This window comes from Amblyomma americanum, chromosome 8, assembly GCF_052857255.1.
Source record: "Amblyomma americanum isolate KBUSLIRL-KWMA chromosome 8, ASM5285725v1, whole genome shotgun sequence".
NCBI lineage: Eukaryota > Metazoa > Arthropoda > Arachnida > Ixodida > Ixodidae > Amblyomma > Amblyomma americanum.
The window spans coordinates 8686528-8704129 of record NC_135504.1 but is presented as its reverse complement, the minus strand read 5'-3'; the positions used below and the strand labels follow the sequence as shown (position 1 = coordinate 8704129).

At 45.9% G+C, this 17602-nt stretch overlaps 2 protein-coding genes across 4 annotated transcripts in view; both read right to left on the bottom strand.

Annotated features, from left to right (window-relative positions):
• Positions 1-1886: 1886 nt before the first annotated feature.
• On the bottom strand, positions 1887-4872 carry LOC144100882 (uncharacterized). Of its 2 annotated transcripts, none has more exons than XM_077633789.1 (6): positions 4742-4872; positions 4591-4679; positions 4398-4496; positions 4119-4198; positions 3942-4039; positions 1887-2224 (listed from the first exon to the last, which is right to left on the bottom strand). In XM_077633789.1, the coding sequence occupies exons 1-6, from the start codon at positions 4808-4810 to the stop codon at positions 2096-2098; spliced, it is 564 nt and encodes a 187-aa protein (XP_077489915.1). In that variant the 5' UTR covers positions 4811-4872; the 3' UTR covers positions 1887-2095. The 2 variants fall into 2 exon arrangements, with proteins under 2 accessions (XP_077489915.1, XP_077489916.1); XM_077633790.1 differs by having other exon boundaries at positions 2042-2224; positions 3942-4032.
• Positions 4873-10490: 5618 nt separating this feature from the next.
• The window catches only part of Marf1 (meiosis regulator and mRNA stability factor 1-like protein), a 31959-nt gene continuing 24847 nt past the window's right edge, over positions 10491-17602 (bottom strand). For both annotated transcript variants that reach the window (XM_077633784.1, XM_077633785.1), the window contains exons 18-19: positions 15505-15965; positions 10491-13738 (exon numbers count right to left, since the gene is read on the bottom strand). In XM_077633784.1, the coding sequence (XP_077489910.1) occupies positions 13620-13738; positions 15505-15965 (580 nt within the window). In that variant the 3' untranslated portion in view covers positions 10491-13619. The remainder of the gene's footprint in view (positions 13739-15504; positions 15966-17602) is intronic.

Sequence of the window (17602 nt, the reverse complement as noted above, 5' to 3'; positions counted from 1 at the left end):
TTTGTGGGAACATAAAGTTGTGCAGTTTATGGCGGATCATCCACAAAGGATGCCACAGAGGTGTCGCAGCTCCACCAATGCCGCCCGCCACATCAGGAGCCTTCACTCACCATCAACCTGAGCATTACAGGCGTCCGCTCAAAGCTCCGCACGCCGCAATGCGCACTACGGCAAGAAACAGAGCTCCTCGTTCAAGAGAAGTATGCGCAAAGAACCCACCTTTACACAGATGGGTCCGTTACACAGGACGGGAACATGGCAGCCGCTGCGTGCATAGTCCCCTCCCTTGGCATCTAGAAGCAATGTCGACTCCGATATTTCTCCTCTTCTACCACCGCCGAAATAGCCGCACTACATCTCGCCGCTGACGTCATCTTGGAACAAGCTAACCTCACCAATGTCGCTATTTTCAGTGACTCTCGTGCTGCTCTCTCGCAACTCCTTCATCCGGATCGCAGTGCAATGTGTGTACAATGGCTCCACCACAAACTGTACGCTCAGTGCGCACGGCTGTGATATTTTGTTGCAGTGGGTGCCATCCCATGTGGGAGTGCCAGGAAACGAAGCTGCTGACCGACTCGCCAAGGCAGTCCACTCCAACTCAGCAGCTCCAGTTTGTGAGGCCATCTCGGCCTTTGACGGAGCGCGTCACATACTGCGCCACAAGGTTGCACTTTGCCACCCAGACCCCCGCGTCGCATCCGGCAAGCTCCCAAGGCCTGTCCCGTACCTTGCCTTCGGACGCGCGGCATACTCTCTACTTCTGCGCATCAGGATTGGTTGTGTCTTCACGGCAGACCGACGCCACCGCCTCATGGGAGAGGCCGACACAAACTGTATTGACTGCGGAGACACAGAAACAGTTAAGCACCTGCTCTGTGAATGCCCCGCTCATGCCAACGTGCGCTCCATAATGCGCGCCGAATACAGCAAGCTCGGCCTGCCGTCTGCCAGTGCCGGCGACCTAGTCTTCCCTGAGGCATCGCAACACAAAAGGAAAGCTGCCCTGTTCGCTCTCGTCTCCTTCATCGATGAGGCAGGCCTTCGCAGGCGCATCTAGTGTCACCCCAGTGCTTTGTGCTGCGTGCTGTGAATGCAAACCTTCTGTGCATTGTGCCCCAGTGTGCTGAATTTTCACCATCGCGCGCTACATTGTGTGTGCCCGCAAACCCCTTTCCAGAGACTCTTTGGCGTCTCCACTTCGGCTCCTCCTGCACTCAGAAACATACTGTGATCAGTGAGTGCATGGGCGTCTTCCGACTCACACCAGTGCGTGCTTCGCAATGTGTGCCCGCCCGCTGTTTCTCGTGCCTGTGTATCGCGCTTTTCGTGCCGCATTTTCCGTGCTCTTGCCGCCCTTTCCATCCCCGGACCCGTCCTCTATTCTATCTCTTTAACTCCCCTCCCTCAACCCTGTGCAGTGCAGCGAAGGTGTTCTCCAAGAAACAGTTGCACGCCCTGCACACAATTTTTCACCAACCAGAACCACTTACGGATGCCACAAAGGAGGTAAAAGCATTGAGCAACATGAAAATCATAAAACAAACGACAAATGCTACAACAAAACGATGGAATGCAACCACAAGTGTGAGTTGGCATCAAGGCGTAGAGTATATACAGTGCGATGTGATGAAGAGCACTTCCCATAGTCTTCAACCCTATTTACAAAACAGTACTGATATAACTTTCTTCAGTAGTTTATTTTGAGATTATTTCTGGAGAGGGGGCGGGGCAAGGCTGTAAATTTTGAACTCATTTCTTTACTGCCTCTTACTACAATGGAGTAGGTTTTAAGAAGGGATTACGTAAGGTTTGCAAATACTTAATGAGAACCCTTCCATTTCATTTTGTAGTTTAATGCCTCAAAAGAAATCAATTGCACTCACTGAAAAAATAAGGCATTTCTTTAATGCCACATGCTACTTCCATTTTGATACTGTTCACTTCCCTTACTATCTTGTTTCCTCTGGTTTCAAAAGTGGCGTAATGTGCGGGAAAGAAAGGAGCATACGCTCGATAGAAAAGAATCATCGCCCCACATCACACCCGTCACTTGAACATCTAATGCCCAAGTTGCGAACAGCAGATGGCATCCCTACGTGTCTTCTGCATCGTCAGGCTGCTTTATAACGGTTTCCAAGTACTGCACCGTAACTTCTCCACGAAGCCCGGCAGCTATTTCTCCCCAGCGCAGAATAGATGCGGCAAGCACATGCCATTTTGCCTGAAAGTGGAAGAGGAAAAATAATTCTAGTAGAGAACCACAATGCATGTTTTATATCACCAAGCCATTCCTAATGAAAAGGTCTGAAGTAAAAATTTGGTTGTGATCATCATTAGCCTGACTACGCCCACTGTAGGGCAAAGGCCTCTCCCATTTCTTTCCAATTAACCCGGTCCTGTATTGCGGTTGGTAAAGCTACAAATGTGGCTAGTTGGTCCTGCATAAAAAACCCTGCGCTACTTTTGGTAAGAACTGCCACGGTGGCTGAGTGGTTATGGGGCTCGGCTCCTGACCCGAAAAACACTGGTTCGATCCCGACCGCAGCGGTCGCATTTTGATGGAGGCGAAGTGCTAGTGGCTTGTGTACTGTGCGATGTCAGTGCAGTTAAAGATCCCCAGGTGGTCGAAATTATCCGGAACCCTCCGCTATGACGTCCCTCATAGACTTAGTCGCTTTGCGACGTAAAACCCCATAAGCCAAACCAAACTCTGGGTAAATACAGGGCATAAAAATGATGCGAACAGGCTTTGCCAATATAAACAAGCCAGAAAGCTCATTTTTACGTCCTCCTGTTGCTGTCTGTAGATAGCGGAGCACACTATTGAAATGAATTAAAGTAAGGACAGCACAGTGTGCTAGGGAAAGAAAAATAATGGGGGCAAGCTTTAGAAACAGGAAGAGAACAATGTGGAGTCAAGAACAAACTCAAGTTATTAATGCCACAGTGGAAATCAAGAGGCTAAATTAATCTGAGTTGGATATGTAACACAGCGAACAGATAACTGATATACTGTCAGGGTAACATAGCGCATTCTACAAGAAGGGAAACATAGCTAGGCACAACCAATATTCTGCTGGACAGATGAGGTTAAGGAGGAAGCTTGCTTGCTTTCTGGGATACAGTGGCTGCAGCTGGCGCCGGGCAGAGATAGCCAGACAGCATTAAGAGAGACCTTTCTCCTGCAGTGGATGTATGTAATCTGCTTTTTGATGATGATGACCGTCCCTCCCAGTCTAGTCCATCATTAATGGTTTGGTTTATGGGGTTTTAACGTCCCAAAGCGACTCAGGCTATAAGGAACACCGTAGTGGAGGTCTCCAGAATTTTCAATCACCTGGGGTTCTTTAACGTGCACCGACATCGCACAGTACACGGGCCTCTAGAATTTCGCCTCCATCGAAATTCAGCCACCGCAGCCCGGATCGAACCCGCGTCTTTCATGTCAGCAGCATAGTTAATGACAGCGACATTTGACCTGAATTGCATTCTGCCATATGTAGCTCACTTTTTCAAAATGCACTTTGAGCCGCGAAGCCTGGGCAAATAAATGTTCACAGAGGGGCATGTGCGCTTGGGTGAGCCACTTTACGTTCCTTCAGCTGCTATAGTAGCGCTGACATTAAAAATGTGGAGTGCACCCCTTAATGAATCACTAAAAATAAGTATGGTGGATACTGACAGTATTATTATTGGTAGCAATTACACTTACAGGCTAAGCATATGAGGACAGACAGATTTTGTTATAATGTTCCAATGACAGCAAAAAGAACGAGGAACTAAGAATAACATGATAACATGCACTATGAGACAGTAATGAACGCAGCAGATCTCGCCCTATGCGGTGGGAGATCACCGTATTTTTTGCAGATACGAGTAGAACTAATTTTACAGGTCTCAAACGTATTCTGGCTTGAATTTGGGTTGAAGTCACATACTTTGTCAGGCCCATGAAAGAAGATTGGAGTAGGCCGGTGCTTGGTACGTACAGCATGGATGAATTCTGTGGAGCAAATACGTTCGCTGGCCCTGTGGACTGAAGGCATGCTCTTTTCAGCTTCCAAGAGAAACCTTCTCGTAGCTTGCACAGAATGCACTTAAACATCCATGCTCACCATTATAGATGGCAATGCAGACTTTGCCGAAGAACTGCAGTTTGTGCAGTCCCACCAACCACTTTTCGAGGCTTTCACAGCTATGTGGGAGGAATAATAATAATAATGATAATCTGCACATGCGCAAATAGGTTACTATATAGCTAAAAAATATATACATACTATAATATTTATTATTAATTCCTATATTATTTTATTAGTAATAAAATAACATGGGTACGTAACGAATTAGTGAATTGCAGCAAAATGTACCAAGAAAGAAGGAAATGCGGTACCAACTCGAGCACAGAAGTCATGTCCACGACCACGACGCAGAGTACATTTTCCGTGATTTCAGAAACGCCTTTCGCAAGCTCTTCCACCGAACCGAAGCTAGCCCTGCAAATGTGCAATACGTTAATCAGCAAAATAATGCTGACAATAAGCATCTCGTTAGGCCTGAAGTGCTTAAAACTAATGAGAAGATACTTGCGCCGTGCAGTGCAGAAATTCCGACTCGGCCGACAGCGCAACGAGCTGCTGACACAGGTCATGCCTATGGGACGGGCTCCCGCCGACGACCTGTCACAAGAAAAATAGTAAAGTAACTGTGAAAGGGCCAGCATACTTAGGTTGATACTTACGACAAAATTTAATGTGACAAATGGTCTCTCTCGCAATTCTTTTTCGGTTGGAATAGTTACGCTCGACATTGTGAGCTGAACAGACCGCCGGTGCAGCAAACGCCAGCTTGACTTCTCCAATTTCGGCTTCAGCTGGCTACATACGTTTTTACAGCTGTGTGAGCTCGCATACAATATTTGTTGCAAATATGCTGAAAGTTAGCAAAAAAGTCGATGTTAAGACAAGTTGGTTGTAGCCAAGTAGTTTTTTTTTTCAGTTAAATACGTGTAGTCGAGCAGGTTCTAGCTCATTTAAGTGGCGCCAGTTTTGAACTGCTTTTAATACAATAAAAACAAATTTTAAAGAAGCGAAGCTATGATTATCTTTGAGGCTAATTAAGCTAAGCAAAGCTCGAAAGAACGAAAAACAAGATGGTTAACATTGGCACACCATGCTGCAAAACTCCTAGATAGAGTGACGAACATATGCAAAACATTTGGTAGTTTAGGACTTCTTGTTGGGCTAGTTGTGTGCATTGCTTTGAAGAACCACGTTGCGCATCCAAAAGAGACAAGCACAGGAAAAAGCCAAGAAGACGGAAAGAGCGCAAACTATCAACTGAGTTTATTTGAGTGAAGGTGCCTTATATATGCAGAATCACAGCAAAAAGAACAAGGGGAATGAGAGAGGGAAAAGGGGGGGGGGGGGGTACAGCCAGTCATCTGATCAACAACATGTGCGCAGAAAATACTTCTTGTACAATTTGACCAAAGTGTCGCTTATACATTTATCGCCGTTTTTTTTTAATGTGGTAGGCCTCCAAAAGCTCACGCGCTGTTTAGTTTTTACTTTTTCCTAGAATTCTTATCTTCTTAAGCAGAGGCTTGCATCCACTGAAGGCAAGGCAATGAACGGGCAGATTCGCTCCTTTATTTCGAATTGATCGGGCATGTTCCCCTGCGCGTTCATTCACGCAACGGCCTGTTTGTCCCACGTATAGGCGCCTCCACACTTGAGCGGGATTTCATAAACCACGCCCGTGACACATTTGACAAACGCTTCAGCATGTTTTATGCCCCATCCAGTGCCTCTAGCTCCTTGGTTGCTGATTCTCGGGCATAAGCCTGCGAGTTACTGTGGGGCAGAAAATACGACAGGGACACGTACCATGCCTCTTGGCCACTTTTTTTACATTGTGCGCCACGTTGTGTAGATATGGCACCACCACGATCTTTTTTGGCAGCGGCTCATTCGCGCTACCTTGATCTCTTCTATTTATCTTCCTAAGATTCTCGGCCACAGCTGTTATGACGTCGCAGGGGAAGCCGGCTGAAAGCAACCTTTCAATTTGGTTATTAAAGCTGATATGCATTGCATGCGGGCATGACTTGGTAAGAGCAGATTCCAGGCACGAGCTTGCAATTGCTCTCTTGACTATCTTCGAGTGCGCGGAATCATACGGCAGTAGCTCTTTCTTTGCTCGTGGCGCGTAGTGTCAGCAGGCATGTTGTAAGCCGACGTTAAGGTTAATATCTAAAAACTGCAACAACCCATTAGAAGGAAGTTCATGCGTAAAAGTCAAGCCTCGCCCATAATTTCTAAAGACAGTTAAAATTCTACTCACTGAGTCAGTGTGGGTCAATGTCATTTGTTTGGATAAAACAATAAAAAAATCGTCAACATATCTAAAACACTTCAGTACTCCCAGATTAGCAAACTCGTCATTTAGGGAGCGGTCAATGGCGGCTAAAAATATGCTACTAAGAACAGGGGCGACGCAAGAACCAATACAAATTCCTTGTCGTTGAATGTAAAAGTTGCCTTTAAAAGATATGAAGGTGGCTTTCGAATAAAATTCGAGCAAAGAAATGAAGCCATCTGCTGATACCCCAGCTGAGTTTTGAAAGCCTATTATCCCACTTCTTTCAATGCAATCTCAGACAGCTACAAACAACCTTTGATGCGGCAATGAATAAAACAAATCCTCATCATCTACAGAAAAGGCGTAGCTGATATGGTCATTGGAATTGAAGAAGGCTACTACATCAGTCGAATTCTTGGTATAGAAAGGGTCTTCAAGTTGTAAAGAATTGAGGTGCCGCAGTAAATACTGGCTTATCAGAAGCTGCCATGATCCCTTCTCACTTACGATTGTTCTAAACGGCATTGAGTCCTTGTGCGTTTTTGCAGCGAAGAATACAGACAGCGCTTTCGTTTTACATGCAGTTATTGAGCTAGCGAGCCTGTACAGTCCACGGTCACTACACAAAGCAGCGGCTCTGCTCTTGATCCTTGTAGCGCTAGGTTTCACACAGACGAAGTTCTTTGTGATGGCTTGGATCGCCTTCGCGTTGAAAACTTTATCATGTATTACGACAAATCCTCCGTTCTTGTCTGCCTGAAGCAAGCGCAACTCGTTTTGCTTGAAGAACGAGACCACCCTTTTGATTGGGTCTTTGGCATGCTTGGTAAACGCCGTGTTGAACGTCTTGGTCAAAGCTTCTACACCTTCCAGTAGACATCTTTCTTGGTCTTGGTCAGCCTGGCTTGAGATCCGCCGGTTAACTGCTAGCAGGTTGTGCGCTGGAACTACAGGCTCAAGACTGTATTTAGGACCTTTGCTAAGTACGGTCACATCTTCAGGCAATACCACGTCATTCGGGACTACAAGGCTGCTGGCGCCAAGAGTCTTGCTCGTTGTTCTGCTGCGGGCCAGAGTTTGCTGAATACACCGGGCCCACCAAAACTCTGTCATCTGGGCGGCAACTTTTCTTTCGGAACGCTGCTTAATTTCTGCTAGCCAGGTCGGGTCAATCGCATAGCAAAGTGAGCGCAAAAGGTCTTGGAACCTGCGTACTTAGCTCCAAATTTCCGATCTTAAATATCTGCAAATGCGTTTTAGAATGGTCGTTCGCGGCTTGATGAAACCGAACAGTGAACTTAGTTCTTCGGGAATGATTCCCTTCCGGAGGCAGAAGGCGATGTACCTGGCTTGACATGTAGCCCTGACGATGAAGTTGACACAGGCGTTGACTTGTAAAGGTGAAGGAGGAACATTAATAAAAGTGCCCTCGGTGCACATCAGGTAGTTTAGAAGGACTTCTTGTTGGGCTAGTTGGTGCATTGCTTTGAAGAACCACGTTGCGCATTCAAAAGAGACAAACACAGGAAAAAGCCAAGAAGACGGAAAGAGTGCAAACTATCAACTGAATTTATTTGAGTGAAGGTGCCTTATATATGCAGAATCACAGCAAAAAGAACAAGGGAAATGAGAGAGGGGGGTACAGCCAGTCATCTCCTGATCAACAACGTGTGCGCAGAAAATACTTCTGCCGCGCAGGATAATAATTCGGAGTTTCTAAGAATGCTTTGAGCGTGCAATCCGAGTTCCCGTGGAAAAAAGACGAACTCAGAATCCTCTTTAGTGCACCTTAAAATTTGTATTCGAAGCCTTTGACGTTTGTGTTTACGACAGTAAATTCATTTTCTGAGTTGCGCCCAAATGTATCGTTGAGACTGAAAATTAGGGAGCTGGCAGCAGCGAGAGTAATAATGACAGTAATACTACGGTGGTAAGACCGTTTAGTGATAGTAATAGTTCGTCATAATGATAGTGACAGTAATAGTGTTAGTTAAGTGAGTGACGGTAATAGTGAAAGTAATAGTTATAGTGACAGTTATTGACAGCAATAGTGGTAGTAATAGTTGGTGACAGTAATAATAGTGACAATTAGAGTCACTATTAGAGTCTTTATTTAGTGACTCTAGTGACAATAATAGTGCTGGTAATAGCCGTCGCGGTGGCTGAGTGGTTATGGCGCTCGGCTGCTGGCCCGAAAGACGCGGGTTTGATCCCGGCCGCGGCGGTCGAATTTCGATGGAGGCGAAATTCTAGAGGCCCATGTACTGTGCGATGTCAGTGCACGTTAAAGAACCCCAGGTGGTCGAAATTTCCGGAGCCCTTCACTAAGGCGTCCCTCATAGCCTGAGTCGCTTTGGGACGTTAAACACCCATTAATCAAATCAAATAGTGCTGTCAATAGTGATAGTGACGTCAGCAACCGTTCATGTGATGGGACTAGTCACGTGATATGATCACGTTTCAAATTGTCGACGAGTTGATGATGTCACAAAAAAAAAAAAAACATGTATCGTTAAGAAGCTGCGTCGCTCCCTGCCAGTTAGTGCTTGGATGCCGACACGTGCGGTGCTTAAATGCTTTCGCATTTCCGCACGTATAGGAGACAATTAAGCGCACCATTTGAATTTTTATTGCCGCATTTCCATTAGCAAAAGTCGGCCGCTTGCGCACATGCGTACTGTAGCCGAAAGGGTGCGTATACTCCGGGAATAGTGAGAGTGCACTTCGCCGCGCCGCTGCTTCCTTGGGCTGCAGACAGGGCGTCGTCGCGTTTCCTGCTGCCAGTCTTTTCTCTTTTTTTGTTTTCCTTGTCTGCCTCTGGCCCGTCGAGATGAAGCGATACTAAGAAATTGCCTTAGACGCGAGAGTTTCGCCATGCATGCGCGTGCTGGAGCTCGACCTCTTAATTATCTCCTGTACTTATTACAAGTGAGCTGAAAGCACAGGAATCATTTTCGCACCCCTTTTTGTTAATTCAATAACTTAATGGTTTCTCACTTCCGCGCAGTGAACGAAACGCCTGCAAATACCATAGGAGACAGCTGGGCATAATCCATCCAAACGGAGAGAAACTATACGTTCGATTTATCCGATTTCTTCTAGCGACTCTGGACTGAGGGCGCTGGAAGCTCTTCGCGCGTTCCTCTTAAATTATTTCAAAAACATTCTATCAGAACGCCAGAGCACGATGACACAACTAATGTTGGCGCCTATTCTCCTTTCAAGCAAGAAGCCCTAATGCTAAAGCACTGTCATCGCATAATTAAGCCCCCCCCCCCCACACACACACGCAATTTTTTGTCTCCCGCCGAGGCGGACTCCTCGCTGTTGACTACTGCAGCCTCGAATTACCGGGGTGCCAATTTCTCCATTAGGCCCTGTATTTGTGCAAACAGGCGAAGCGTGTCTACCGCGCGCATAGTGTAGCTAATGACAGAGCAAGAGCCCGGGCTGTATTCATCTTCGTCGGCATCGCTTGGATTGGATGACGTTTCGCCAGTGACAGAGGAAACAATATCACTATTAGACCAACTGGGAAGCTTGAAATGCTCCGTCTCCAATTATGCAAAAGGCGGCAGTTGCCACAGCGCCCCCCCTCTGCAAAACATCTGCGAAGAGCCCTGCACTGATGTCGCCGGCGGTGGTCAACAGTGGGAATTTTGTCCAGAGTCGAGACGCGCTGGAGAGTGATGCTGGGAAGCGCGCGATCCATGATGGCGCTATGACGCGACAACGCAACGAGATGGGGCCGAATTACAGCCGTGCAGTGACGCCGGTCAGCTTGCAATATGGCAATGGCGCGGCTGCGGATATCCTAGACTGTGCAGCCACCATATCAATACAGTGCCTAGAATATACTGCCAGTATATTCTAGGCACTGTAGTATCACGCCTGCGAGCGTGCAGCAGGTACGCTGGCGCCCCTGGCGGCGGGATGGGAGAGTCATGGTACATGTCGGGGGCTGCTCTGTCCAGGGGAACATCTATGCTAACGCGCTCTGCTGCATGAATTGCGTTGATCATCTGTGAATATTTTGTTTTCACACCAGCATGGTGTCATAATACATGTTCCATGCGTAATTAATGCAGGTAATGCTAATGCATGTAAGTGACAAAGAAACAAAGAAGCCAGATAAGACCAGATATTTTATTGTACTTTTGAACAAGTCACGACCGCTAATGTGAAATTTTGTGAAGCTTAAAATCAACTGCCACCATTAGCACAATACCGATGTGAGCACTTAATTACAGCTTCTTATTTCTTTTTTTACCTTCATGCCAATTGTGGTCCCCCAAAAACAGACATTCACAGATAACTGGCCAGATCTAGTTTCATACATACTTTGCCAGCTTCCTTTTACAGCTAATTGCCTTAAGAAAAAAATCGGCGAAATTTCCGACACAACTGAACTTTCGATAAAATGATTAAGACAGCAAATTTCCCTGCTTGGATGCATTAGTGCAGTTGCTTCGTTCATTCATGACAGCCACACCTACAAAGATAAACACAACTTTCAGTACAGTGTTTTCGTTGAGCGTGCAGCTTCAAGAATGGATCACATGAACCGAAAATGCCAATAAAAGGCATAAACAGAACACACAAAAATAGACTGGGACACTCTGTTACCGGACGCTGCTAGACTTTTGTCAGCTTACACACACACCAGAACTAGCAGTCCATTCTCTCTATGTGGTGTCGATGCCACAGTCCAGTCACAAAATGTACACAGCACTAGCTGAGAAAAAATAAAAAATAAAACAGTTTAGTTATGCATCTGGGTTTTCAGCTGGGCTAGTTCACTAACAGCTGCACTTGAAGCCAGATCTAAACCAGATATATGTGCTGCATGAAAAACCAACAAAAAGAAAACAGGATAACAAAACAAAACACATACCATGACAGGACTCATTTCGGGCATATGAAATGACCTCCAATGCATTGCACGACAAGTTGCTTCCACATGAATCAAACACATATGAAATGTAACGTGGCTGCAGTACTTTGACTTCCTTAGGTACTACTGCACTGTTACGTGCTGAAACAGCAGCAAAAAACTTTTTCTCTTGTCACTGATTAAACAGAAATGTCTGTATATGCAACAACAAACCAAATTCCATTTCAAAGAAGGCTCTTCAAAAATTAAAGCCACCCTACTGCCTGCAATGCACATGCCAAAAGCTATATACACTGCAAGTATTTAAACCTTACAACATCTGAATGCATAAGCCATCGTATAGAGAGACAGAGAAAAAAAACTATATACAATGACAATGAAAGATGAACTAAAAAAATAAAATTACAATAAGATGGGTTCTTGGCAGGCAAGTTGGTTCAACTAAAAAAAGAGCAAAAAACAGCCCAAAGATGCAACAAGGAAAAGAGAATGACATGGGTGCTGAAAGCAACATGGTCTGCATCACTGAGCTGTTTTTCACTTTTTTTTTAGAGTCCGCAGAGGCACGCCATTCACACGCTACTCCATGCAACAAAAACACAGTCAGCACACAGATGTGTCCGCATGTCATTTTTACAAGTGTACGATCCGAGCGCGACGCTAAAAATGAGATACAGTGCAGGCACGTGCGATTGTTGTCAATATACAATGCCGACGCATCACATGTGGACACTGCACTGGCAATCCACACTATTTCAGTGTGCTACGTGATGCAATTCAACAACAACTGGTACAGTGAAAAACGATGACGACACATGTGGGATTCCAACTGTCAGTTCCTGTATGTATATGAGGGAGAACCTCCGACGAAAGGCCAAACTAAAAATACAGGGCCTGGCAGTCTCGTACTTGTAATGAAGTTGAAAGACTGCACTCTCTGTGTGTCGTCCTCGTCTTTTCCACTGTTTCAACTTTTGTTGAAGCATATCTAACCAAGTCACCAAACACAAACCCCGCAGCTAAAACCAAAAACCGCATATTTATGCACATGTTACACCATAAAATAACTTCCTCTGCAAAGCAAACACCCTCTACTTGACATTGCCTGAGGTTTTCCTTTATCAACATATTCACCTATTTCTCGGATATCCACTGTATGTACTCAGCCTGAAGGTGAGAAAATACCATGAAGAAGCGAGAACGCGTGCTGAATTCGGAGCGAGGTATTGTGCATACCTCGCTGCATATTTGCTAATGCACACTCCGCATGATACACTGCTATGGAAACGCATGCCAAGTGAATAGTGAAGCTTCTTCAATTACAAAATGAAGCTCTTCCTCAGACTGTTATTGAGGGCAAGCACTGACGTACATTACAAGAAACTTTTGACAGAAACACGAGAAATCACTGCAAAGAAATGCGTTGCCACAGAGGCTACTCTGAGGCAGTGCATTTCTTTTCAAAGATTTTTCTCACTCACAACTCTTTAAGGCATTGCGGAATTCCTAAAATTCCAAGCCACCTTAAAGAGAGAGTTCGACAATCCCCACGTACAATGAACAAGAATGGTGTTGTCACAGAAACTTAATGATGGCACCCAGATGCTTTACAAGCTGCACACTTGCACATATCAAGAGCTTCACATGTACAGTACAGTATGTACACCAAACTAATGATCACAATCATGTGCGAAAAAGAAACAATAAAAAATCAGAACTGCAGGTGCTGAGGTGATCTAAAGAAAGGCTATGACGAAAGAGGTTCAGCTTTTAATGCCTGCGTCTATCCAAAGATCACGCAGGCACAGAGCTTACGCTGTCATTAACGTCGGCTTTACCAGCAAAGAAAATCTGCAGTGTAACTGCACTCCCGTGAGCTAAAACCATACATCACTCTGGAAGGTACGAACTTGCGTCATTTAGAACAAAAGCAAGATTCTAAGAGCCGTTTGCAAAACTCTCGTGATTTAGAACGTCACAAAATGACTTGAGATCAAACTCTCTGTAGCCCACGCACAGGGCAAATGCGACGCACAACGTGACGACGAATCGTACGACGAATCGTGCCACGCGCGATTGGCTTTCAGAACTTGGCCGGATTACCCAACAACATAAACTCTGTCTTCCACTGTGCCATGGTCCCTATATGACAGAGTTACGATCATGCAATAGAAAAAGCGCGCGAGAGAGAGAGAAAAGATAAAACACTACTACACATAGGCACACACCTTCTTGCAAGGTGGTGCGACAAGTTAAGAGGGTGGAATTTTTTTTTTTAGATCTGCACCGATTAAAAGCGGAAAGCAATGGCGCAGTCATCTCGACGAATGTATGATGGCCCTCTTGATGGCGACATTGGCGATCACTGACCCATTGGCACGGGGAAGAAGGCTGCTATCCTTCTCCTGGCTCGTGGAGCGGCTGAAGTTGTCATGGAGTCAAACGGCTTGGCTGAAACGTCGGCCAAGCTTGACTCAGCAACTGAAAGAAAATGGGGAATAAAAGGTTTCCAGCCTCAATAGGTACCTCATGGTAAGAGAGAAGAGAGAGACAAGGACAGTGAAATATGCGATCTGTGATGAGTGTTGCACAGTGCATGTACTCCCGCATATCGCACGAGCGCCCGGGCGGGCACTAGTGAGGTGTACTTCATACTGAGCATGATAGTACATATTGTATTGCATTTGTTTTACAGTTGACGACCGATTTTTCGGACCCTCTAAGGACCGCGAAAACGACCAAAAAATCAGGCAGTCCGTAAAATCAAATTTCACCGAAAAAATCACAAACTTATTGCCATTATGCTGGAGGAAGAGGTCAGTTGTGTTGCACACATTCTAAAGCTCCTAATGAATAAATTTCGCCGCGCGACACATGCACAGACAACGGGCGGCGACTGCTTTCACGAGCTCGGCCTGGCTGTGCTGCCCTCGGCATGTCGCCGATGAACACACGGGTTGGGACAAAGTCTAAACGGGAAAGTGAACACGCCACTGTGGGAACTGCATTGCGCCCGCAGTACATTGGGCCCAGAACGAGAACGCGAAGATGGCGAAACAATAAGAACCGAGAAACGGCCGAAGCAAGCGCTCCATTGGTGTTGGCCTCTGTCATTAGGTCTAGCGACTAGAGCCAAAATCGGCATCGTATTCGGCGATATGTTCTCTCCGGTGGCTTGCGTATAATGAGGGGAGTCTTGCCCGTCCTCGAAATGCCAGTTATTTATGGTTTTATGGTAGAAAAAGTCAGGGTTGTGGTGCGTTTTGCCGCGAGTACGCTAACCTCGCTTTAAAATGCACCACCATTTCCTCCCGTGCTCGCCGTCTCCGTGAAGCCGTATGCCTCCCACGCGATTCGCTGCTACCTCTTTCCGTATTCGAAACGAAAGACTCGGCATAGATGAGTTCCACGAACTCTAACTGCTTTTAAGAAAGTTAGTGCGGCGGAACACGTTCAAGAACTGTGTGAATTCGAAACCACGCGGGCGCAATGTGCCGACTCGCGCAGAATTTCAGTATCGCAAGAGGCCCCCCTTTAAGCTTGAATTTCGTTTTATTTGATCAAGTTTTAAATGTCTCCTGCAGTTTGAAGTAATGAGGTTCCACTGTACACATTATATGGCGGCTTGGGTATTGGCGGCGAGTGCGAACGAGGTCCGAAAAATCGAGCAGCCAGTTGCGGTACGTCCGAAATTTCAGGCACTCTTATACATTGGCTCTATGAGCCATGTCGTGGTGCCGCGAAAATGTCTGAATAATCAAGCATGTCCGAAAAATCAGGCGTCCGAATTTTCGGTCATCGACTGTAATTGCTTTATGTTCGTTGAAAATACTATTGAGCCAACTTAAAATGGCAACAGATATAACGAATGCTTGCTTATTACGAACAAGTGCGGTGCTGCTGTAAAAAAAAGAAATGCATTAGGGCCTTGGCAACTCACCTCAGATATAACGAAAAACTCTGGTCGCGCCAACCGGCTATAGCGAATGAGGTGGCACTGTGAACACCCCCCACGAAGGTAAGCGCGGAGATAGAATACAGTAAATACAGTAAAAAAATAAATAAAACAATGTATATGAGTGCAGTACACTCCTTCCGGGTTTCTGAAATGGCAACAGAGTATCAGCCAGTGTATTTTAATATTAAGTCTCAGGAGAGCAATGCGTTGGCTTTTTGTGAAGCTTGCTCCATAAGGCATGGAAAGTGCACACTTGAAGCAAAAACGTTTCACAAGAAAGGAAGCTCACCGCAGTCGGCCTGGTCAAACTGCATGAGGTCGGTTGTTTCCGCAGTTACACTGCCCGCAGCCGGCGACACTTCCGGTTGGATGACTGGAGATGGGATGCCACTTGGAATCGGTCTGTCCAGCAGGTCGTCCAGGCACAGCTGCAGAAGCTCTGGCTCGGAACCGCTTTCCGAACTGCCGGCCACGCTTGCGTCCCGCTCCAAGCTAATCACTGGAGAAGAGGAGGCAGTTGTTGCCAGTTCTGATGAGGCTTCATCTCCTTCTTCAGTGGTGAGCTTGTCTTGCCCCGCTTGATGCGCGGGCGAACTGAGGGTGCCGACCTCCTGCTTTGTGTCGGTGTCCGCGAGGCTAACGCGCACCCCCTCCTCGGACCCAAACACATTAAAGTACTCCGGCAGTGATAGGAGAACCCCTTCTAGGGAAGCGAAACCCAGATGACCTATCCCTGGAGGTGCTCCATGCCTGTGTCAGTGAATGAAAGAGAAAAGATCATGCGTCAGGAAACTCGAGTGTTGTGACCAGGAGAGCATGGAAACAGTACATTTAGGTAGTAAGGCAAAGCCTGCTGCCTGCCATCTGAGCGGGCACAGTTTGGCGTTGGGCAGTTCGACATATCTGTTTCATGGCCAACCGTGTTCGATATATAATGTGAGAATTGCACGTATCTATTAAAAATATTAGGCGCCAGTGTGGTTCGGCCAATAATTCTAAATGCCCATGTTCGATATATCGATGTCGAACTCATAGTGCTAAACTTTTTCATGAGATCTTCAAGGGGACAGTCTAAGCTGTTCCATATAAACAATAATTCAATATATTTGGAATCGAATGCACATTACATAAGGTGTATACCGTGTGTCCCAGCTAACTTGAGCGAAAGGATAAAAAATAAATTATTAGAGGCAGGCGAATGAAACCAGTTGCATATCAGTGACAGCCAACTTGCGCACCACAGGCATATTTTTGTTTCACAATTAATGAATAGTTTAATTATGTTTAATTATCTAAATTAATAAATATTGACTTTACACAACAAATTGCATTTGAAGAGTTGTCGAGCACCTTCAGAAACCCCCATTCCACCAGATATGATAAGGAAATCCTCACGACCGTCTTTTTTTCCCAACTCCAAAGAAAACCCGTGAAATACAAAACAAACCACGTGGCTAACGCACTTGCGCACCACGATCATGCTGCTCTCAAGCGTGGTTACAGCAAACGAAATCTCTGCAGCCTTGACTCGACGGCCCCGCAGCGACAAGTTGGCGGCGACAACCCGCACCGCCATGTGTGCCACTGGCTGACGCAGACGAGAAACCACCACCATCATATCGGCCTGCCGTAGCTGCGGGGCCCTCGAGTCAAGGCTGCAGCGATTTCGTTTGCTCAAACCACGCTAGACAGAGAAGCATGATCTTGGCGCGCAAGTGCGTTAGTCACGTGGTTTATTTTGTATTTCGCGGGCTTTCTTTGGAGCTGGGAAAAAAAGACGCACAAGAGGATTTCCTTATCATAACTGGTGGAATGGGGGTTTCTGAAGGTGCTCGACAACTCTTCAAATGCAATTTGTTGTGTAAAGTCAATATTTATTAATTTAGATAATTAAACTTAATTAAACTATTCATTAATTGTGAAACAAAAATATGCCTGTGGTGCGCAAGTTGGCTGTCACTGATATGCAACTGATTTCATTCGCCTGCCTCTATGATTTATTTTTTATCCCTTGGCTCAAGTTAGCTGGGACACCTGGTATAAAGCATTACCTTCTAAAGCTAGATACTCTCCATATGGTAACCATAACATAAATGCACAGTACTCTGAGCAAGACACAAACAAAAAAGTGCAGAGCACAAACAGTGTTCAAGGAAACTTCAAGCAGCGAGAAGCAGATAATGCCATGAAAAAAATGGGACTCACTTGAAGCAAGCTGTTAATCAAGCTTTCTTTAAGCATATAGAGTCCCCCCCCCCCCCCCTCTCCGCATCCTTGAAACCGATTCTCAGACCAATTAGCCTCTCATAAAATGCACAGCAGCAACTGCTTTTAAAGTGCGCACCATTATCTGGGAAACAGTGTGAAATGAACGAAGGCAAAAACAA